The sequence below is a fragment of the Pyrgilauda ruficollis genome, unplaced genomic scaffold, assembly GCF_017590135.1.
Source record: "Pyrgilauda ruficollis isolate IOZ18807 unplaced genomic scaffold, ASM1759013v1 scaffold47, whole genome shotgun sequence".
NCBI classification, from domain to species: domain Eukaryota; kingdom Metazoa; phylum Chordata; class Aves; order Passeriformes; family Passeridae; genus Pyrgilauda; species Pyrgilauda ruficollis.
Window position 1 is genome coordinate 2439744 of NW_024526266.1, and position 23923 is coordinate 2463666.

The 23923-nt window shown below is 38.2% G+C and overlaps 1 protein-coding gene across 6 annotated transcripts in view; it reads left to right on the forward strand.

Moving 5' to 3' along the window:
- The window catches only part of RALGPS2 (Ral GEF with PH domain and SH3 binding motif 2), a 110469-nt gene that overhangs the window by 26717 nt on the left and 59829 nt on the right, over positions 1-23923 (forward strand). For all 6 annotated transcript variants that reach the window (XR_005956079.1, XR_005956080.1, XM_041478921.1 and 3 more), the window contains 4 exons: positions 6763-6813; positions 12832-12915; positions 19161-19250; positions 22403-22495. Coding sequence is in view for 4 of the 6 variants with exons in the window: in XM_041478921.1 (XP_041334855.1) it covers positions 6763-6813; positions 12832-12915; positions 19161-19250; positions 22403-22495 (318 nt within the window). In the remaining 2 variants the exon portion in view is untranslated. The remainder of the gene's footprint in view (positions 1-6762; positions 6814-12831; positions 12916-19160; positions 19251-22402; positions 22496-23923) is intronic.

A 23923-nucleotide genomic window follows, 5' to 3' on the forward strand; every position in this document is an offset into this window, starting at 1 on the left:
TACACAGCTGCACCTCTTTGTTAATGTTTGTTTCCCCAGGCACACATATCTGCTTTTCCAGTAGCACCTTTTTGCTCTGAATACTGTCTTTTTCTAATCATTCTTGCTGAAGATTGTGGAAAAAATTAAATTTGCCAAAAACTTAGGTACCCTGGAGAAAAAGTATCTTTGACCCTTGTTTTTATTTTCTTGGCCGCTTCCTTATTCTTCCTGGGTTTAATCCTACTATAACAGAGAGGTGTAAAATCTTCATCTGGGTTTCAGTGTGGATGTGAAGGCCAGACTGATACAGTAGGGCCAGCTCTTGAGGATGTAAAAGTGTGTGAGGTTTCCTGGGGATGGGTATTACCTCTTGGGTTGGACATGGATGTGCTGCCAGTTGCTTTTTCAAAGTATGAGAAAGTTTCTCGTTTAGTGATAGCTCTTATAAAATGGATGCAGTGCAGGCTGCAGACATGTCTCTGTGACAGCTGAGTGAATACTGTTTAAAATAATGTCATTTCTTTTGAATTGGTAAACTGATGAAATAATTTGTGGGCTACCTAAGTAGCTTATTGATTGAGAGGAAAGATAACCTGAAAAAGCCAGTAAAACAGCAATAATAGTAAGTTGCTCCACAAGAAGTAGTTAGGCAGCTGTCTAAATAATGGTTAGGAAGCCTTGGCTCCAATGGAAAAGAGTTCCTGAACAGAGGTAAAGGTGAGAGTTCACTGACCAAGTCAACACAGACATTGTGAGGTCCCATCCTGTACCTTGTGTGATCTGTTTTGATCAGAACAGGTCTGTGTGCACAGATGGGAGAAGTACAATTATTCTGGAGGAAGAAGAACAAAAATCTGAAAGATAATTAAGTTTGAGATACGCTGGAAATAAGATCCATGCTGGTGATTTCAGTACCAATGAGAGACACAGATGTATTTTCAGTTCCCACTGTCTCAAAGACATCATTATCATTTCAAAACTCTCTCTGTTTAGTCATTTAGTGGGTAAGAGACCAGTTGGACAACAAAAGGTATTGCTTATAATCCTGTATTTTCAAGAAGCTGCTACCAAGCCAAAGAGAAACCTGAGTGCTGATATTTTTGGTGATTTTATTTCCATATTCTCCCCTTTGGCAGTCATCTAACACTGTCCTGAGTACACAGGAGGAGTGCTGTTTTGTGTAATGGTCCTTTGTCTCATAAGCAAGTCTTCCAGCCCTTCAAGGGGGCCAGTTGGAACAGTAATGGAAATTCTTGTTGTAATAGAGGTGTAAGAGTCAGTTATAACCTTGTTAGCAGCTGGGTGGTTTTAATCCTCCGCAAGGTTGAAGGCTGCTTTAGAAAGGGCTGAGTTACAGAAACGGGTGAGATGTTCAGGTTCTGCTGCTGCTGTTGCAAATTTATAGTTTGCTTTATCACCTTGCAGCTTACAGAAAGCTTCCAGGGGATGTACTAAATACCTGAGTGTTGCATAGATTTTGGGGAAGAAGAATCCCATTCAATGAGCATGAAGTAGGACATATTTAAGGATTCAATGGCCAGCTTTGTAGATATAACTAGGAAGGAGACCATCTCTGATTTAAAGACCTGCTTTTAGGCTGGTCACTGCTCAGTTCTTTATTCCTGGGCTGGAAGCCACAGCCAGGCTGGTGCCAGGCTTGCCCCGTGGTGTCTGGCCCTGCTGGGGGGGCCGTGGTGTGTCCAGGCTCGGCGTGGTCACAGTGAATGCTCCCCATTTTCATCCCAGGGAGAAGTGTGGTTTTGAGCACACAGGGCACAATTTGTGGGGGAGGGATCTGTTAGTGGTGCAGTGGCAGTGGAATGGGGAGGCTGGTGAGGCTGAAGTAAAGAAGGAGAATACTTGGGGACATGAGCTCCAAATTAAGGTGCTGGCCAACCTCAGGTTGAGGAAATATTTATTTTTTGCTTTACAGTAAATTCTTATTCCTTAGACAGCTACTGTTTAATTATTAGACTGTTTATTACTTTTTGACTCACTTTTCCATTTTATACTTTGACTTAGCCACGGTGGTGTAAATATTTGAGGTGGAATTAAGGGAAGCGCAGCTGTATAAATCCATTGCTTTTTTTTCCCACCTAGTTATCTAAGAAGGATTCTTTATTCTTTGCCCTAGTCCCTGGAAGTGCTATGGAGTATAAGCTCATGCTAAAATGTATGTGTATTTCTTTCTTTTTAATTCTTGTGAAGTTTTGTCAAATTGTTGTTGGAAGAAAATACTGCTTATTTTGGAAACAATGTGCAAATAGACTTTATTTTAAAATGGTTTCAATGAAACAATGAGGAGTTCTTATGACAGTGAAATATCAGATTATCTACATCCTGTTAGCTTTACTTTGCAGAAGAATATTAGAGTAAATATGTTCCCAATGAGAGCAAGAAGAAGCAACTTAATTACAGCGTGTGGAGGAGCTATTGATGATAAAAGTTTTGGAGTGGACTTTGTGAGAAAAAAGTAGAGCTTCAACACAGGAACTGGAATCCCCTGGTGTTCATTCTGGACAGCAGAATTATTCTCCTACTGATGTTGTGCTTAACAGAGGCTTAGCTATTTTTTCAGTGAGGAAAATATCCTGGCAGCCTAGAGAGACAACACTAAGCCAAGTTGGAAGGCTTAAATATAATTCCTTCTAGAAATTCAGATTAAGGAACAATTTATGAAGTGCTGCTTCAACCAACATGGCTTCAAGGAAAATCAGCTGATGGCAGTGTTCTTCAATGACCAGAATGCATACATTGGACTTTTTAAATTCCAAACAGAAACTGAATTTCTTTTTAGACTGAGGGTTTTCTGTCTGGGAGGGAGCAGTGGGGGAAGTGCCCTGTCCTTAGGGTAGGTACATGGCAGGAAAACTTGTAGTACATACAGCAAGTGGCCTGATAGAAAGAGTTCATGCCTGAGAAGGACTAAAAAAGTGGGAATATAGCCCAGGTCCAATGAGAACTTTGATACAGAAATGTGGAGAGGAGCTTAATGCAGTGGTCTTAACTGGAACTAGAAGTTCTTAAGTTATAAGTTTTTGTGAAAAGAGGGTAATCCGTGTGTCCTCATAGAAAAGAGAAAAAATCAGGAAATATTTTTGAATTTTATTTCATTAAGCTTCTTCATATTCCTCAAAGAAGCAGCACACAGAAATGTAGTTCTGAGTTGTTTGAATATAACATTTCTGACCCGGCAGACCTCCCCGAGAGAGGGGTAAAACCTCTTTATATGAAGCTGTGTGGTAATAATTTTAGGGTTTTGAAGTACTTAATTGTTAACAAGTCCAACTTCTCAACACCCATGAGAGCTAAAATATTTTTACACTTGGCTGTTGGAGACTCCCCAGGCAAGGTCTTTTCTATACATGCAAAACTCCCGTGGCTGTGAAGGGGTGGGGAAGTGTCTTCCAGCAGCCATTTCACTGTGTTAATTGGAAAATTATCATGCACCGCTTTTAAAAGATGGTTTTGCCTTGTACAGCTCTTCAAATGGTTGAGAATTGGGAAATATAAATGTGATATATTAAAAACACCTTTTCCACTCGTATTCTAGAACTGTTATCTAGGATCTAGGGCAAACAGAAACAGAACCTCCATTCAGCTCACCCTGTGCAATGATGAAATACTTTATTATGTAAATGAACTTGGTAGAGGTATCACTTCTGGAAAGAGAGAAAATACTGAGTTTCCCTATCTCTGCATAATCAGAATGCTTATTTAAATGATAAGTAAGGACAAGTTCATAATTTTGTATTGCACATGTAATTATTTTTATTTTTTTAAAGTCTGTGCAGCTGGCAGCTCCAAAACCAGAAAAGTTATGGTTGGCGTGCTTCATGTAACAAGTTGATTTGAACACTTATAATTTTTGGTTTGAATATTAAAGCATTAAACCACATTTGGGAGAGGGAAGCTCTCCAAGAATTTGTATTGGCTGGGTTAAGGAGCTGGAGTGAGAAAAGTTAGTGCATTGTATCTCTCTCCTTGCAGAAACCAAAGTAGGGGCTTTGTTTATTGGGGTTCAGGTTCCCCTTGAGATGGTCAAGGCAGAAGTTTTTTGTTGCTGTTGGAGTTGAGCAATGGCACATAACATAAATCTCAAATTATTTTTGAAGCTTTGTAATTTCAAGTGCTATTAATTAGACTGCCAGCCTTTCAGTCTGCTTTATTTACTTACTTAGCAGTGAGTGAGCACGTTTTAAAAGAATAGAAATTCAGTCATTAGACTTATAAATATGAGCAAGTTAATGTTTCAAAAAATCTGTTTTGTTAAATTTAGTTTTAGACTCTAATTTGAGTTTCTGTCATATCTACAAACTCAAATGGCTTTTTAGCAATCAGCTTAGATATTCAGCTCTCAATGGCTTGGTTCATTTGAATTATGAGCAATTTACTAAGCCCTGGGAACTTGTAATGGAAATTTCAAGCTCCCTAAGGAAGGAACTGCAGTGAGGGATGTTTCTTGATCTAGTGCTTCTGTGATACAGTGTTACTTAAGGTTTTAATAAAAGCAAAAATGTGTCAACCAAGCAAGGAAAAAAACCTATCAGCCTAGTATCAACATGGTGCTAAAAGAAAGAGGTTTCTCTGTTGAAAGTTCCAGAGGTTTTTTTTAATTGTCAGATTTTTAAAAATGTTGTAATGTACTTAATAGCAATTTCAAATATATTTAATAATGACCACTAATCCTGAACCCTGACACTTGTGTGTTTTTTCAGTGTTAAAATGTCCTTTTAAATATCCCTGTTTAAAATTTTGATATATGAATTTGGGTGTGAAGTTCTAATACTACTTTTTATTTCATAAGTATTTTGTATTGATCTTGTCTTAAAGTAGTAATTTGTTTAGGAGTCACTAGTGAAGCAAGTCAAATTTAGCTAAGGCAGTTCAGGCTCATGAAGGGGACGGATTCTGGAGGGCTAGCAAGAAAGACAACATTTATCTTTAAGTCTTCTCTCTTCAGTGTGAACAAATAATCAGTTTCCTGGCTTTTTATTTATTGTGCTGTCATTACAATCTTGTTTTAGTGAGGAGAATTTGCTGTGAAATGTTAATAACTATTGAAATGCCCGAGTCTTTTGTGAGGATCTTTTAATGTGCCTTCTATTTGAATTTTATTGAACTGCCCATTCTTTTCATTTCATCTTCCCAAACCCAACCAATTTTGCTGTTAATTTGCTTTACTGAGAAGCATAATGATGCACCCACTCGGCCACATATTCACCAAAAACAACGCGTTTCTGAGGAAGCTTGATAAACTTAAGTACTCAGATGGGAGGCTGGAGATGGAGTTCAGTGGCTGCTCTTCCAGGCCTGGGTTCCTCACTTTCCAGCCACTCTCCTCACAGGCTGAGCTGTGCCTGGGGTTGTTGTGATCCAAGGGCAGGACCCAGCCCTTGGCCTTGGTGACCCTCATGCCACTGGCCATAGATCCCACCTGTCCAGATGCCCCTGCAGGCTTCCTGCTCTCCAGCACATCGACATTGCAGCCCCACTAGGGGTGTCTGGGGGAAGGAGCAGCCAACAGAGCAGAGACCTGGACAGAGAGCATGTAAAAGTGAAACATATAAAGGGCTTGTTGTTTCAGGGTGTTGGTTACAGACAAATTATATTTATCAATTTTTTATGTTTATCATTGATTGTCAGAATTCCTGTCTAAAAATGTGTTTAGAGGTCAAGATGTGCTACCAGATATGGATTGGGTTGTCCTTGCAAAACACATCTTGCCTCATTAGAGCAGGTACATCTCTGTAGTTGCTGACTTTCTCCTAGAGCATCCCAGTTAAAATTCTCCTGCAAGGTTGGCTTTCTCTGAGGAGCTGAGCCACCATCCACGGTGGCATCCATGCAATTTGTGAAAGTCACAAAGCTGTCAGTGTGTACCTTGGAGTGTATATATGGGGCACTGCTGTTTTCAAGGAAATGGGAATAAAGCCATGCAGCTGACAGCTGAGGGAACAGAACAAGGTCCCTGGGTTCATTATTAAAAGAAAATTTGTGATACCTAACTCGGATGGCACTGGTCTTTCTGGGCTGCCTTTGAAAGAAATGGGTTTTTTTTCCTAGATGTATAGGCTGTCAGCAATCCTAAAATGTGCAGGATTAATAAATATAAAATAAGGTTCTGTGAATATATTTCAAAATGCAAAACCTGGTCTTTGACTTTACTCTTTTCAAAGCTAAGCAGGCATCCCAGAATGAAAATGCACTTATTGACTCTGCCTTGCTGGAAAAGAGATGACTATGTTGAATTTTAACTGTTGCTGAGCAACTGAACAATTGCTTTGCTTTGTTACTCCAATATTGTTCAAGTATTGATTAAAAAGCTGTAGGGATGTTTCAGTAGAATTGTGTAGCTGGACTAACATTCAGAGTTTGGAGAGAAGCTATCCTTGAGCAACTGCAGTCAGTTCCTTTTCTTTTGGGGGAGGCTCTTCTATTGTGTTTCTGAGTTCAAGCTCTTACTTGCCTGTATAACTGCAGGACTATGCTGCTGAGAATAATTTCTCATAATTTGTTTATTATTTGTGCATGTAAAGCTGGGAGCGTATTTTTCTTCGGTTCTGCAGGATGACCCTGTGGTAGATGTTGAAACCTCTGAAATTAGGTATTAAATGAAAACCAAATAAGAAAAGGAAATGGAACAAATGCAGTTCTTAAGCAGCACAGCACCTAAATGGAATGCAAGGGTTAAGGTTAGGGTTGCAATGCAGGATTGGAATGCAAGGATTAGGGTTAATTTTGATCTTAACTTCTGTTTTTTTGAAATTTTTATTGCAGGGTCAAATAACACTAATGGATGTGCCTGTATTTAAAGCAATTCAGCCAGAGGTAAGTATTTCATTAGCTTTGTTTTTCAGTTTAAATAAGAAAAGTGATGCCAGAGTATAAATTCTGGAATTTCCAAGTACGTCTATAAATCTTAATTTTTTCCCAATCCATACATTTCTGAAGCAGATGGTTTTTAAACAGAAAAATATCTGGAGCTAAAAGCCTGTTCAGGGACTGATATTGGTATTTAATTCAGCTTGTGCTAGAGATGAAGCATGTGGGACTTAGTGTTTCTGAATGACAAACATCCTGATTAGGTAATTGTGATCATGTTTTAGGTTTGAGCTACTGATACGTGTTTTAATACTTCATCCTGCCCCATGTTTCTATAACTGCTTCACTTCTCCTTTGGCAAAATGAAAATGGTTGTAGTGGCATTCAAGATGTGTGTGATCTGTTGGGATAATACTTTGATGATTTGTGTTCTCTCATTTGTTTTTATGTAATGCCATATTCCTTTCAGATTTTAGCTGACTTGAGCTCATTTCAGCATCTTCACAGTGACTATAATAAATGATGAATTTGTTTCTCCTCATTTCTGTATCATCACATTTTCCTGTGGGCATTGTTTTGCACTTTGAGGGTTTATTTTTCAGTGTATTGTGCATTTTATCAGTACTGTGGAAGTCTTTCTCTGGTCGTCAGTCACTTCAGTCCATCACAAACTTTCACTGGCAGCAGGTTTGTTATGTCACTCTTGTGACTGCTGAAGAATATTGTGCTTCAAGTGGAGAAACCAGCTCAATCCCTTGGCTGTGATTATTGATTTCATCATTTGTGTTACCTGGGAATTTTTTTAGGGCTGCTGTTTGGTCTGTACTTGAAGATGTCATGATTCAGCTTCATAGTATTTCAGCCAGGTATTTCCCAGCACTTGTGGATCTGTGTGTGATTTTTGGTTCATTTCTTAGTTTGTTGGTTTGGGTTTTTGGAGTTTTTTGTTGATTTAATCCTTCAGAGAGTTTTCCATTTGATCTATTTTGAACCTACATCACAGCAGTACTTAACATTAGCAAAAGTAGTACACAGACATGCATATGAGGAAAACATTTAAAAGAGTCAGATAAAAGGGCAAAATGCTTTAAAGAGAGATCCTATTGGAAGATCAGGATAAACATATTCTGCCTTTTAAAGCTTTGGAGAGGAGCTTTAAAAAAAGAGAGATCCTATTGGAAGATCAGGATAAACATATTCTGCCAGTTAAAGGCACTCCAAGCCTATTCAGAAAAAATATGAGTGTAGGCAGATATACCTGCAAAGTAATTATTTATAAGAAATCTGCATAAGAATAAGAACAAATCAGTAAGAAAAATTGGTGTGATGCCTTCACTGGGAAATACCCATGAGGAAGGGTGGCTGTTTGACTCTTTGGAGTGTTTGCACACAAAGAGCTGAAGGCTCTGACAGTGTGCAGGTGTTACCTGTGCATCAGTGCTCCTGCACTGTACTCAGAGGCTGGTGGCTCATGTGTATCTAAACTGTGTTCATCCCCTGAGGAAAAGGGCTGTAAACATCAGCTCTCACATCAGAAAAGGCTAAACAAAGTTAAAATGCTTTTCCCTTGGATTGCAGAAGGGAATATCAGACGTGGAAGGCTTAATTTACCTCAAGGCATCTTGACAGTAGGTTAATGAAGTGGTGTAGATTTCTGAGCTTCCTTCAAGCTTCTACCAGCCTGAGCCATAGCTATGTCTGGATTCAACTTGTAAATCTTCATCCATCCCTTGGCATGTACACTCAAGTATTGTGGAGTTTGTAATTAGAAAACAAAACACTAATTGAGCTGATTTCACCTGTATAAAAGGGTTCCTAAACTGAGTCTTCAATGGGTGACTGAAAGGCATTGATAGAATTGGGGTTTTTCATTCTAAGTATTGATGCTGAATTTCACAGCTCTCATCTGTGTGCATGGTGGGAGATGATGAGCAATGTTTTTCCCCAGTGTGCCATGATTTAAAAACAGGGTGTTTATTGCAATTTGAAATTCACCAGCAAATCTTCGTTACACGGGTTGTGAATCGCCCTTTGCTTCCCAAAATGCAGAATGGTATCTGAATGAAATTTCTTAGCCTTTAATGTGTGTTCATTTATTTTCTCAAATAAGGTTTCTGAAAGATGTACTCCGAGATGCTTAATTCTTTTAATTGCTGGAGATGAATTTTCATTTTTAGGCTGTATGAGCAGTATTCTTTTAGTATCTTTAAAATTGTGTTGCACCTTCCTCATTGTGTAAAAATATTTATTAAATTATTACAGGTGGCTTTTTTAAAATAGAAAGCAATTTCATCTTGATTATCTTAACAAAAAAAAAAAAAAAAAAAAACCAATATGTAGTAGTTTTTCTTTTAACATCAAAATCAGTGAGCATGCTCACAGCACACTTACATACTTTAGCAGTCTTTTCCCTCTATCTGTAGCAAGTAAATATAATTATTTCTGTGTATATCCAAATTTCTTAGCAATATTGTGGTTTCACACGTGTGCTCAAGTTCCTGCATGCTGCCCACTACAACTCACCATTTCATGCTTGAAATGAAAAAACAGACTGGAAGTTTAATGTTGCCTACAGAATCTGGGATTAAGTGAAGTGGTGGATCCCTTTACATTTGAGATGAGCCAGAAGCAGGGACTTGAACCATTACCTTGGTTAGATACTCTTTAGTGACACGATCCTCTGCCTGAGCTGAATGCAGGCTGTGTCACTTCTGGATTCTGGAAAACACCTTCCTTCTTCATTAAAAACACCTGCAAGTTACTTCTGAGAAAGGAGAAGGAATTACTGATTGTTTGTAAATTAATAGTTAGTGAGCTGCAGTATAAAAAATAAAGATTATAAAGAACACACTTCTCTGACATAAACATCTGTCTGTATGAAAGCAGCCAATTTGCATTTTAATTTTTAGGGGGAAAAAAAATTACAGAGTTCCCCCAGTCAGTCATAAGATTTCCTTCTCTTCCCTGGGAATTGCAAATGGTATGTTGGTTTTTGTTCTCTCTCTCTTGTCATGGTTGTGGGTTTCTAGAGAGCAGTGACTGCAAAGCTCTGCTTTACTGTAAAAGAAGGGAGTTTTAGACTTGCTTGGCTGTGCTGCTGGTAGTTGTGTTAACATTAAATAGCAGCCACATGACCCCTTGCAGAACACATCAGCTTGCTTTTTTTGGAAAATCTGATCACTTGCTTTGCATGTTTTAGTACATCATCCAAAATTATTTGCCCATGTGTTCATATTGAAAATCTCTACTGGGTTATTGTCTTTAACCTCTTCGTCCCCTCTGCTTCACCAGACCATGCAGTGAAAAAAAAAATCACTTGCTGAGTAGTATTAATCTCTGCTTACTCTCAAGTTGTAGAAGGCTTCCACTATTAATCCCTGCTTCTTCTCTCCTCTTTTTGAAACTTTCCCTTTGACCTAAATAAAGGTTTCTGTGAGAAACAGGATTTTGCTCTCTGCGGTGTAGTACAGGTTATAATTTAAATGTTCCCACAGTATTTTGTTAAGGAAAATAAAATGCTATGTATTCAAAACCAGAATGAGTTACAGAGAAAGTTCAGTTTTTGTATTCTTGATCCTATGTCTTTCGGTTGTTCAGATCAGTTTAAATGTACCACCTTAAGTAAGAAATTGGTGGTTGTAGTGATGTAGCTCCTGTTCCTGAGCTGACGGGCAGACTAAGGAAATAATCCTGGGGAATACTTCAGGTTTGAAACTTCTGGTGGAAAAAGTAGAATCCTAGAGGAAGATCAAGAAATAGAGTGAGTAAGAAATAGACAGCAGAGCCTATTTAGCAGAGAAGTGAGTATTTTTATAGAAGGATAAGAGTGGTTTCTCAGTTCCAGTGTGGTGTGTGAGTGTTTTATTGCCATCATGAGTGCAAGATGTGTCCTCGTTGGGACTGTGTGGCACCACTCCAGGCCAAATCCAGGGAGGACAAACACCTTGGTGGCTGCTCTTCTGCTGGTGGCATCTTGGGGCAGTGCCAAAGGCAGAGAGTGGACACAGACAAGTTCTGGCAAGGGGCAGGAGGGTTCTGAGCAGGGGTCCCCTGAGGCAGAAAGGTCAGGTGGTCACCTGGGAGACCTGACAGGCAAAGGGAAACCACTGTTCTTTTAGTGTGAAGATGAGAGAAAAGAAAGTTGGCTGCCCAAGGGAGAGGGGTCTTGCAAGTGTGATGAGGAAGTGTTTCCTACATTTCCTAAAGGGAGGGGGAAATGCTTTTGGAACTCTCAAAGCTCTGCCGCTCCTGTGTCTGTCCCTGAACAGTGGTGTGGATGCCACCCTAGGCTGTTGAAGAATCGGAACTGATGGCACAGGTCCTGAATGCCTGTGTGCCTCTACACCTCTGGAAAAAGCTTTGGATGTGTGTCTTCCCAGGCAGGAGCAGAATCTTTAGTTTTGCAGTTGCCACTGATGTCTGTACCCTGTGGGCCCTTAGATGTGCAGGGCCAGGGCAATGGGAAGCTTCTGCCTAGAATCATTATGAGTTTTTCAGTCTGTGACGAGAACTGCAATTGAGGGACATGGCCTGAATTTTTAAGAAATTCCCATATTTTCCCTGAACCTGAGGTGATAACTATTTCCCACTGCTAAGGAAGGGTTATCAGATGCCAGTGAATGAATTCCCTTGTGTTCCTCCAAGTGCAGAGCTGTGATTCCAGTGGAAACTAGAGATGCTGAGGGATAGAGAATTTAATCAAGAGTCTCTTGAATGGCTCCTTTCTCCAGTAGCCTGCTCTCCTTTGGAACAGGAGTAATTCAGGGCTGTGTGGTTGTCTCATGGATACTCATTGAAGTGGAGGTGTAAGGACAGGGGCACGTGCTTTCCTGTGCTGAGCATGCCAGATTTTCCAGGGTAGATTTAAGTGGTAAAACTTTCTAGTAAAATTTGAAGGAATAGCCCTAAATATAAAGCCAGAAATTCTGCATTCTTTCCAGTGCCTGGCCAAGAATCTTTGGGTCTTCTCTAACACACAAACTTCAAGTAGAAGAATTCAGGGTCCCTCTTACCTGGCATGAGATTCTTTAGTAGTTTTGGGACATTGGTTGGAAAGATCCTAAGAAGTTTCTGATTTTAAAAAGTAAAAAAATTAGAACTGAGACTATCCAGATACCAAATTCTTTTAAACTGTATCTTAAATGGCACAATTATTGGTTACATGTTGAGTCATCTTATCTAAGTTATGTGGTCGTTGGATGTGTAGTGTGAATGTGGCTTCAGTGAAAAGTTTTCAGCATGGTAATAAAACTGAGGGCACTTCAGAGTGGATGATCTGGAAGGAAGACATGAATAAGTAAAAAGGAAGGGCTGTAATTTGCTATTATGCCACTTGAATAATTAAGCTGCGTCTATTTTGATTATTTTTCTTGATAGCACTGTGGAACAGGTTGTGTGCTGAATGCTGTCTTTGCATCCATTCATGTGCTGTTCTATACAAATGGAAGAGCTCATTTTGGTACATTTAAATTATTTATGATTTTAATGAAAACTTCATTGTTGAAATTAAGTGATAGTGAATAACAAGATGATGCAGTGTCCTAAAATAGGCTCCTTTGGAAGGGAAAACTGAAAATAGTTTTTCTTTTGTTGTTACTGCAAATGGTGACACATTTTTGATATTTCTTTAATGCAACGTGCCAAGTTAAAAACATGTCTTAGATTGAGTTAACTAGGTGTATCATCTCTTTAAACAGCTTCAGTAAGTGATTAAAAACAAAAGGACATTTGGCTCTCTAGCTCAGATTCATGTTTGAAGCAGGATCTTCTGTGGTAACAAAATAAGAAAAGCTCTAATTCAGCAAAAGATTAATTGTAATAGTCAGTAACTCAGCACAATTCAGAAATTACACTTATGGAATCTCAATTTTCAGCCAGAATCAGAACAAGTGTAACTCTATTACTTCAATGTGTTGTTGCTCTGTTATTTTAAAACTTACAAGATTTGTGTTCTATATGCCTTTGGCTCTGAACATGTGTTATGCACTAAATTAAAGAAGTGAATTTTCATCCTTGTTCTCCCAGGAGCTGGCAAGCTGTGGCTGGAATAAAAAAGAGAAATACAGTTCTGCACCCAATGCTGTTGCTTTCACCAGAAGATTCAATCATGTGAGTTATTTTTTTCCAGCATTATTACACGCACACATTTTAGAAAGTCTGTGGGATTAAGTGTTCTGGCACATCACTTTTATTTTGGATCACAGCTGATTACTTGACAACTTAAGGATCTCCTTTTAGCAAATACTTTATCTGTAGGATATGCAGAAAGACCAAACCAGTGTTGAAGAAATATTCTGTTTTAAATAGCAGCAATTGATGAAAAGTGCACATTTTCTGCAGAACTGCTGGCTGTCTTTTATATGAAGACAGAATCATAATTACAGGTTAAAGGCTTGCCATACAGGATTTCTGGGCTAGTAATTAGATATAATTTCCTTCTGTGTTAGTTGAGTGTCTTATGCTTCACATAGATATTTTTGTCCCTAGAAATAGAAGCCTCTTGTTAGCATAGGTACCTTTTTAGGGTGATTCTAGGGAAACTTTTGAAAATTCCAAACAATTTTTCTTTAAAAAACTTGTTCTTTAACTCTCTATTTCACATAATTTTTAGGTAGTATATTTGAGATTTGTTTTTTTTTTAATTCAACAATTTCTCTGTATAAAATCAACTCTTAAAAGAAGAACAGAATTCTCCCTTTCTTCACAATTAAAGCTGGAGGAGTCCAGCTGTGGAGTTACCCAATCATGTTTCAAAACTGTGATGCTCTTTTTAAGTAATGCCATATTTTCTCTTTCAGATAAAGTAATTCTATTACTCTCATCTCTCATCCTGTAAATGTTTAATAATGTCTCAAACTTACAAGCTGTCTTGCAGAATTAACCTCTGTGCCCAGTCTCAGACTTACAGAGATCTTTGTTAATCATCTGAAACTCAGACCAAACCTCTAAATTTTTTAGGGTTTTTTTTCTTATCAGTTCTTGTGTACTTTCTCATTTTTCATGACTGCTCTCACTGAGGATATGATAAAATCCTATTATTTTTCACTGACAACGCTTAAGACTATTTCTTAACCTACTGAGTGAAATGCTTGTCTGGCTTTGGGTTTTGGACACTTGCCTGATTCTGCACTGGACTGAAGAGAAAATGTTACACTGCAAACTTTCTGTGACTGTGCCATCATTGAGATCCGGGGGGGTTTGGTCAAGAATTTGGGAATGTTTTTGTGGGTTGTTTGTTTGTTTTGGTTTGGTTTTTGATTGGGTTTTGTTTGTTTGTTTGTTTTGATGGGTATTTTGTTGTTGTTGTTTTTTGCTGTTTTGTTTTGTTGTTGCTGTTCTGCATTTAGTTGAAATTTTTGTGATCTAGCTTTTGAAGTTGCTCCTGTTAGAATGTATAGGCTGCTATAAAACATTCATGGTTTTGACACTAATCTCACTGATTCCAACATTTGCTGCCTTGCTTTTTCATGGAAGTTGACTCTTCAAAGAAATGTTTAGTTTTGCTGAATATTGTGAAATGTTTTTGTGGTAAAAACCATGTGAGGCAGTGTAACTCATCAAGGACTTCACTTCTCAGTTGTTGTTATGTGCTCTGCTGAAGAACTACAGGAACTGCCTGAAGTCAGCTTCAGACATACTAAAGAATTGGTAAAATATGCTCATAGCCAGAAAGAAAGAGGGGAAACCCTCTCATGGGAATAAGGAATTCCACAAAGTTTATATCAGCCTCTGTTCTGGCATCAAGGAAGCCCTCAGTATAGGAGTAGAGAGGGAAAAGGACAAATATTGTTTCTGCTCCACTTACCTGGGGTGTTCTAATGCTTAGTCCTAAAATAAACAATCAGGAAAGTCACAGGGACTTGTGGCCTTGTCAGGCAGGAATACAGGTCAGCAAAATTTTGTTAACCTTTGAAATTTCACTGGGGTTGGATAAAGCATTATGCATCTGTCTCTTCCCTTTTTGCCCCCAGCTTGCCAAAGGAAAACCATGAACAGCTCTCACTTCTTAAATAAAGAGAATATGAAATTGCTAACAGCTGCTTCACAGCAAAGTGATATGCAGGTAGCATTTTGGAGGCAGTAATGATTCTGTGCAGTTGATTACATTCCACTGAGGATGAAGTCAGGCAATTCCAGCATTAGTTATGGGATAATTGGATGTGTCTGTGAAAACAGATTGAGTTCAGGCAACAGAAATCGGTGGAATCCTTCCATGCCAGGACTCTCCTGACCTTGGGGAATTCATTGTTGAGTGGTACCCCCACATAGATCTACATATCTGATATAATTTTTTTTTTTAATATGTGACTTAATGTGCTATGTTTGCATTAGTTTATATTTAGTGAGGAGGAAATAAGCCTTTTTTTAAAATTAACTCTGATCTCTCATTTTTCATCTTTCTTCTGAAAGTGAGTTGTAGACTTGCTGTTACTGGTAAACCTCTCAGACTGCACAATTGCCAAGTTCACTTACTAGATCATTGTCTTACCTTTTGAAATAAACTTTCATCATATGTTTCAAATAAACAAATAAAGTGTAAAGGTCACTATCGGTCTTTTGATTATCAGAGTCCCTCAACTGAAAACCTCTTTCTTGAGGTTTTTATTTAAATAGGAGTGGAACTGTGCTGCCAGAAAGCTTAAAATATTAGAGAAACTTGTCAGCTAGATTCAGTACATTGGAATAGTTTTAAAGGAAGAGATCGCACTTGCCAAAGGAAAATTTTATGTTTTACTGACTGTGTTTATAGGTTTTTTGCATCTTTTTTTAACCCAAATGCAAACATTGTATGAAGAACTTTTTCTTGAATATTGTAGTGTTGCTGAATTACAGTGGATTTAACTGGGATTAATGGAAATTTCTTTCTTCTGAAAGTGAGTTGTAGACTTGCTGTTACTGGTAAACCTCTCAGACTGCACAATTGCCAAGTTCACTTACTAGATCATTGTCTTACCTTTTGAAATAAACTTTTATCATATGTTTCAAATAAACAATTTTTTGAAGGTAAAGTGTAAAGGTCACTATCGGTCTTTTGATTATCAGAGTCCCTCAACTGAAAACCTCTTTCTTGAGGTTTTTATTTAAATAGGAGTGGAACTGTGCTGCCAGAAAGCTTAAAATATTAGAGAAACTTGTCAGCTAGATTCAGTACATTGGAATAGTTTTAAAGGAAGAGATCGCACTTGCCAAAGGAAAATTTTATGTTTTACTGACTGTGTTTATAGGTTTTTTGCATCTTTTTTTAACCCAAATGCAAACATTGTATGAAGAACTTTTTCTTGAATATTGTAGTGTTGCTGAATTACAGTGGATTTAACTGGGATTAATGGAAATTAAGGAGTGGGGTGGTTAGTATGCATGGATGATACCTGAAAGGAAAAGCCAGAAACTATTAAAGGAATATTCTTGAATTTTCCTATTTCTTGATTAGCACAGAAAGCAAAGATAGTTTTGGAAGCAATGACTATGAACTTAAAAGCACCAGTATAACAGAATTGGTGTTTCAGATAGGGTAAGCATGGGATAATTTAAAAATCTTAAGATGTGATTCAAGAACAGATATGTTCAAAGTTAAGCCTGTTCTTCTCAGTTTACCTTTTAATAAGGAAGAATGTAAATATGCAATTATATGTCAGGCTGTAAATGCTGCCTTGAACTGGTACCAAAGGCTGGCAGTCATGTTGCTGATTGATGTTGGTATAATAACATTTAAATGCAGCAAGAGAGGACTATATGGAACAAATATGTATTATTTATGTAAAGAATGAAACAAAAGTATTTATTTAAATTACTGCTTTTTCAATATGTACAATACATTCGGTTATGGTGCTGTCTAAAGATACCAGTTAATAGACATGACCAGCCAAAACCCAGTGTTTATGTCAGTAAAAAGACATCAGAGGGGACTGGAAGTGGTTGAAGTGGAGGTGATTAAGTGTGTTTGGTTCTGTATCTCCTGCCTGCTCTGTCACTGGAGCGACTGGAGGGCTCTGAGCTTCGAAGGAAATTTGTTCTGGTTTGTTTCGGTTTTTTTTTTTCCTGCAAGAGCTTGGAAGTGTTGAGCTGAGGTCTGGCTGAGACTGGAACAGAGACCAGGCTTCCTAGGGCAAACAGGAGTGTTTGTGTCTCTGTGATGCCAGGGAACTTCCACAGAAGTTGGGACAGACAGAGGAAATCGGGGGATTTTTGTCCTGATGAAAATGCTCTGTGTTCTGAGCAAGTGTATCACAGTCTGGCCCATCACAGGCATTCTTCTGTTACATCAGCACTCTCTGAACTTAAAATCAAGGAGATTTGGGATCTTGAGGTGTAGTGCTGTGTGTGTTGTCCTTATGTGATTCTTTATGATACAGAAATCTGTGTTAAAAATTTAAATTCCTTTGATCTTCACTAAGAAAGGATCTCCTTAAAAACTCATTGATCAATCAGGGGAAGAAAGTTCTTTTTCTCAAGCTGTGTAACTACAGTAGAGCACCAAACTGAGGTCAAGCTTTTTATGACAAAATTTTGAAGTACTGCCGAATATTTTATGTATTCAGTACTTCTGTATTTGATAGAGTCATAGAATATCTCAAGTTGGAAGGGGCCCATAAGAATCACTGCGTGCAAATCCCTGCTCCTGGCAGGACTCAGAAAGGACACATTCAGAATATTTAATTAAAGAAAATACTGAAGAAGACCTGGCAACAATCCACGTATTTTTGTTTTCTTAACAATGAAGAAGATGCAAGAGTTTCAATTCTTTTTTACTCTCACTACTCCTGAGATTGTCTCAGCACTTGGAGCCCTGTCCTTAAAAGGAAAATTATTCTCTACCTAAAAAAAGGGAATGGCAGTCTCTGTCATTTAAATACAGATACTGTCACTATGATTTTCATATTATTAAAATTTGATGATGTACCATCAAAAATGAGACTATTTTCTGTATTTTCTCTTTTTAATTTTAAGCAGTGGTTTCAAAACTTTGCTATTTTTGAGCATGGCAACATATTGAGATTTTTTTTAATCAGTTGGAACCACTTTTTGTGAACAGATATTTTGCTTTGCAAAAAAGAAAAATAGGAAAGAAAATGAAGAAAAATGAAAGGAAATAGAAACCTGAGCTGTATGGTTAATTCTTTCCTGGCTAATACAATCTTAGACAAACAGACCAAAGGAAAGTGATTCTTATGCAAGATGTTTGTGGGGATTTTTTGTGGGTTTTCTTGTCATTCTTCCATTTCTCCAAAGAGCTGTTGTGATTTAATATCCCAGTTTTCATTAGATCCCTGTAGCTTCACTGCAAATGTAATAATTTTGGAGGTGTGGATCTTCCTGTGCACTTCTGTGTTAGGAGCTATTGTACTGAACAAAGTGGAACAGGATATTTCATTTTTCTAATTGAGATTTTGGCCAGGAACCTGAATACATACTCAATGTTAGTTTATAAGAAGTAGTTTAGCATCAGTTAAAAATCAAAGCAACATGACATGTTGAAAGCTTTCCATGTATAAGAGTAAACTTATAGTAAATTTCTTCATACACTGTTTTTGGTAGTTTTGGGGTATCTTGATGATAATTTTTTTTTTTTCCCAACTCATAGCAAATACATTAATAAAAGCTGCAGCATTTGTTACTCTTTGCTAATTCTTTACTACTGCTTTATTACAGTTATGAAAGTGCTTAATTTTTATCATTCTTTGTGAGGGCAGAGGGTGGGAGGGAGCAGAGAAGAGAAAACAGTGGAGTTTAGACATAATACCAAACCCTTTTAGAGTACAGCTTTTATGAGACATTCACATAAGTATGAAATGCAGCAACCATTCTTTATACTGAATTTAGCAGGGATCTTCCACAGCAGTGAAGTCAGTCCTAGAGAGCTTAGCTAAGAGTATGATACTGGTCTGTACATCAGCAGGTAATTGGCATAGCCAGAAATAAGAATATAAACTAGAAGCTAGGTTATGGCAGAGCTTCCTACCTTACATTCTAATTTTGATGAGGGTTAATTCTTTTTCAAGGTGTTGGAAATGTCAGTGAGCTGTAGTTGAAGCTGCTCAATTCATGTAAGAGTTGAGTAATGCAGCTTTGATGTTGTGGGAAAGCAAACCAATGGATATGAGTCAGTGTTAGTGTTTATATTCCTTCATTTTCTAGGCTTTTCATAAAATTTCTTCATGATTTTATTTTCCTGGGAGAGCACTGTTCGAAGTTTGAGTGTTTTGCCATTTGCTTTGTGTGTGATCTCACTCTCAAGTTTACCCTGAACTCAAGTCTGTTTCCATAGATCATACTTCCATAAAAATAAATAAAACTTGTAAAAGTGTAGTGTTGAAACTTTGTATTTTTAAAAGGCTTTTTTCCCTATATTTTAGGTAAGCTTCTGGGTTGTTAGAGAGATTCTGCATGCACAGACTTTAAAAATACGAGCTGAGGTTTTGAGCCATTACATCAAAACTGCAAAGGTAAGAATTTGTATTGTGAAGGGAGTGTGGGATTCACCATGATCAAAGGTTTTATACCCAGTTTGGTCAGTTCAGAAATACACAGGGGAAATACCTGTCTGACACCTGACTTACCTGTGATTGTTTCTGTTGACATCTGTAACTGTTTGTTTTCTATCACAAAGTGTACAGTCAGTTTAAGCAGCTATAGTCGGAAGGGAAATGGTTTGTTTCCTTTTACCTTTGGAAGGAAAGGATCTTTTATCTCTACTCAAATAATATCAACTTTAAAAATGTGGTTTGAAAAATAGACTGCGATTCAGAAGACAATTTGGAGCTCTCAGTCTTTCCTAATGCCTTTTGGACTGACATTCACAAGAAAAGGGTCAGCAAATCTGGAGTGACATACAGCCCTTCAAACAGAGTGAAGCTTCTTCACATTAGTGAGAAAAAGGGGATGTTTTTCAAGTTTATGCTGTCAGATGATGTCTGCCTTTTACTATAGCTGACTGCTGTGACCACTCTGAGTTACCTGTGCAAAAAGATGTAAAATATTTCTTAATAATTCATTTTGTATTCAAGTGCATTCCCTGTCTTGACAAGTCCTTTTTTAATGAAGCAATATTTTACTCCTGTGGGATATGACTCTCAACTTGGGGCAAAGTAAGAGCTAATTTAGTAGGATTCCACAGGCTTTGCTCAGTAATCATGCTGTGGTCATAAAGTGTTAATGATCTCTCTTAGACATCCTTTGATATCTGCTGAGTTAATGTATCTTCATCTCATGTATTTTTAAAAGCCAATCCTTGTGTTTTTGTTTGAAATACAAACATAAGAAAACTGGCTTCATGATCCATAGGAGGGGGAGGTTCAGCTCTGTGTGGCCACAGTGCAGAACAGATGTGGGAAGCCAGGTGGGCTCAGGTCTGGTTCATTCTGGGATGGGACTGGCCAGTGCTGGGTGTTGTAGCTTTGGGCACAGCACCCTGAGCATGCCTGACCTCAGCAGTGCACTGCAGGCTGCAGTGGCTGCTGGAATGCTGCTGGCTTGGAGACAGTTATGTGCTCTAACAATCAGATAATTGAGTTTAGCTTACCTGTCAGCTGTAAAAATCACAGTTACAAAAAGCAAGCAGCTCTGTATGGGGTGCTTTTATATCAGTTCATTTATTTCTGTGTTTGTTACCTTGGCTTTGCTTACATATGGCTGCGGACATGAAGTTACTGCAGTGGGGGCTGTTGGAAGGAGTTTCTGATATCCAGAGCTATTATCAAAACAGCTTTTTGCCAGGGGTCACACTAATTACCTCTGCTTTAGAGAAGCTGTAAATCCACTCCACAGTGCATTCCTTGTGCTGGCAGCCTATTGTATAGCTTAAATGGTGTCTCACCTACCCTGCTTAATGCATGAGGTTATGAGACCTAACAGCTCCCCTGAAGTTCCCAGATTGTCCTGGTTGGTGATGACTCCTGTTCCACTGCTGGCAGCAGCTGGGAAAGCCCTTCTTTTCATTTCTGATCAGCTCCACTGTCCTTTGGGACAGTGAACTTTATTACCTTGTTTGGGATGTGTGTGGGCGGGAAAAGGGTTCTTGTGTAAGTGGTGGAACAAACTTCAGCAGAACTGCTTGGAAGGTTAACAGGACTGTGGTGTATAACAAACATCCAGCCCCTTCCACCTCGCCCCACAAAATGCTGACTACCCTTTACACTGGTTACTGAAGAATCCTCCCAAAAGAGGATGAGGTGAGGGAAGCATTTCATCACAAGGTGTGGGCCAACTTCCACTGTCAGCAGGACATGCTGGAATCGCGGGAGTCTGAGCACCCAGAGTGGAAATGCTTCTGGGGTGCCATTAAAAGTGGCATTTCTGACTTATACTTGTGAGGACTTTGTTCCATAAAAGGCTGTAACTTTCCTGGCAGTGTGTTAAGTGAAGAGAGAATATTTGCCCTGTTCCAAAACTGTTAGCCAGAAAACCATCCTTGGGTTTTGGCTTTCACCCTTCCAAATAGAGGCTCTCCTTAGATGTTCAGCATTTAGTCAGTATTCCATAAGTCTAGTTTTTTTGTCCTTTTGCCTCATGAAAGGCTTCCTAAGCAAGAAGTAAGCTGAGTTTCAAGTAGGAAAAAAGATTTCCACCATTTTTTAAATAGGAAGGGTTCCTTATTTTTTCTTGCTGGAATCCTAACCTACCTTGGTGAATATTCCAAATGGATTAAACAAGATTTGCAGTACTGTGATTGAGTATCATTTCTCCTTACCAAAGTTTCTCTGTTAGGGACCTCAGTTTGGGTGCACTGCACCAAAAATGAGTGTAGTTTGGATCTCTGAGAGCTCACAGCTATCAGAACAGTTGATGTTGCAAAAGAGCTTCAGAAAGAACATTTTCCTCCAGACTGTTTTTAAGCTTTCATGACAGTAGCACCAGTAGTTACTTGGCCAAGGCAGTGGATAGTTTTGGAGACAGAGGGAAAAGAAAAAGAAAAGGGAGAGAAATTCCAAATGTGTGAGAAAATGCAATTAAACACAATGTTTTTTATAGAGTCTTTAAGGGAATTACTTTACCCTAATGTTTTTGCTGTTCAGTTTTGACTGGGTTGTTGCTTTCAACTAGTTAGTTGTCATACCCCAGAAATGGTCTTTCAGTGAGAGGAGTACTCCAGGGATGTGGCTTTTGAAATTTACCTCCTTGATTTCATCCTGCTAAGATATTTTTTGGGTGCTTTGATGTAGCCTTGTTGATGTAGTTGTTGCATAAACTTTAGGTACTGACATGATTACATCATTCACCACTGGATTGTCCTTTCTGGTGTGTTGTTCTAAAATACTACTGAATGCTATGAAAGGAATTTGTTGGGTTTGAATGTCAGAAAATTTCTGGCACTTGTAATATATTCCCCAAGATGTGTGTCTATATAGATATTTTTAAGGGCTCTCTATGGGCTATGAAACAGCTAGTTAGTCTAATCCAAAACCATAGAGATGCAGTAATGAAAAATTAGGAGGTGCCATAAAAGTGGTCTGTGTGCACAGCAGTTCACTGTAACACTTCATTTTAGACCTTGCAAGATTTCTCCATCTTTATATTGTTACTTATTCTGTGTTCACTATTGACAGCCCTTGGAATGTTGTTTATTGTTGATTTTTTTTTTCTCTTTTTTTGTCCTCAGAAGCTGTATGAGCTGAACAACCTCCATGCCCTCATGGCAGTGGTGTCAGGCCTCCAGAGTGCTCCCATCTTCAGGCTGACCAAGACGTGGGCGGTAAGTGAGGAGCAGCAGGACGGGGGAATGGGCTTCACTTGTTCTCAGAAAAATAAAACACCCTGAAGCTTGTTTTCAAGGATGCAGCAGTTACTGCAGAGAGCTTTAACTTTTTTCTGCTGTGTACATAATGCTTCTAGTTCTCCTGAATTCTATGGTTTCCTCTTAAATTTTTTTTCTGTTCTGCTGTAGAAATATTTTCCTCTGAAAAATAGTTCCCTGCAGATTCTGCTGAATGCAGAGGCTTCTCATTTGGCCAGAAGCTATTTTGTATTTAGTTGCTGGAAAATTCTGAATGCCAAAGTGGGTCATACTTTAATCATTTAGGGGTTTATACTGTTGGAATTCTTTTTTTTTTTGCTATGGAGAGCAGATGTTCAGAAACTCTTGATTCAGTTTCCATAAAGAGATTTGTTGTTTCTCTGACTGATAACTGACTCTATCACTTAATCATTTCATCGTTACAACTCCATTGCATAGTGTATTTGTAATTCTACCTTTGTACAGTTGTGAAAGGACAGTATTCTTTGGAATAATTTTTATTTGTCATCTGTTTTTCAACTGGCACTAATATTGTTTATCATTGTATCCTGGATAAGAAGAATATTAGGAATTACTTTTGCTCATTGATACTTTAGAGCTTAGAAAACAGTCCTTATTCAGCCATATATTGTGTAGTTTTTCTGCTCTTTCAGATAAATGTGACATGCAGTGTGACAGAAAAATGAGGTGATTGAGATCCTTGTGTGCACAGGATACATATCACTAAAAAGAGCTGAAAGCTTTCCCTGAACACACATCAGTGCATCCTTGGATGTTGCAAAAAGTTTATTTGTCTAATAACTGCATGAAAATGTCATTCAGTTGATAAATATTCCCAAAATTGAATATAATTCACTTCTGCCAAGATACTCCTCTAGAATTCTGGTCACATTTTGCAAACGCACAATTAAGTTAGACGCTGCTTCCAAATACCAGAAATCTCTCTGAGGAAATCTTAGTGAAATTAGCACTTCAAAATTATCTCAAGGGGAACTTCTGGTTTTCAGATTTTATGTTTTGGAATTGATGCCTCAACAGTTTTATGTAACTGTGAGGCTGAGTCGATTTTTGAATCTCTTTTTCTGCACAGCTCAAATGAAATGTAATTATTACCATGTATTAATAATAACCACATTAATTACTACCATGATAATGCCATTCAGAACTGGGAATTCCCAGTTTCTTTTGATGCTTGGTTATGCACTGGTTTGCACTTACAAGGTTTATTTGTGTGCTCTTCACATATTGTATCAGGCATTAAAGCTCATCCCTCTTCCAGCCTCTGGAATTCCAGGAAATTCTCCCACATTTCTGCAGGTGTTTGATTCCTTCTACAATCCCAAGCGAGTCTGAGCTTTTCATCATCTTACATGAGCCTTTGCAAAT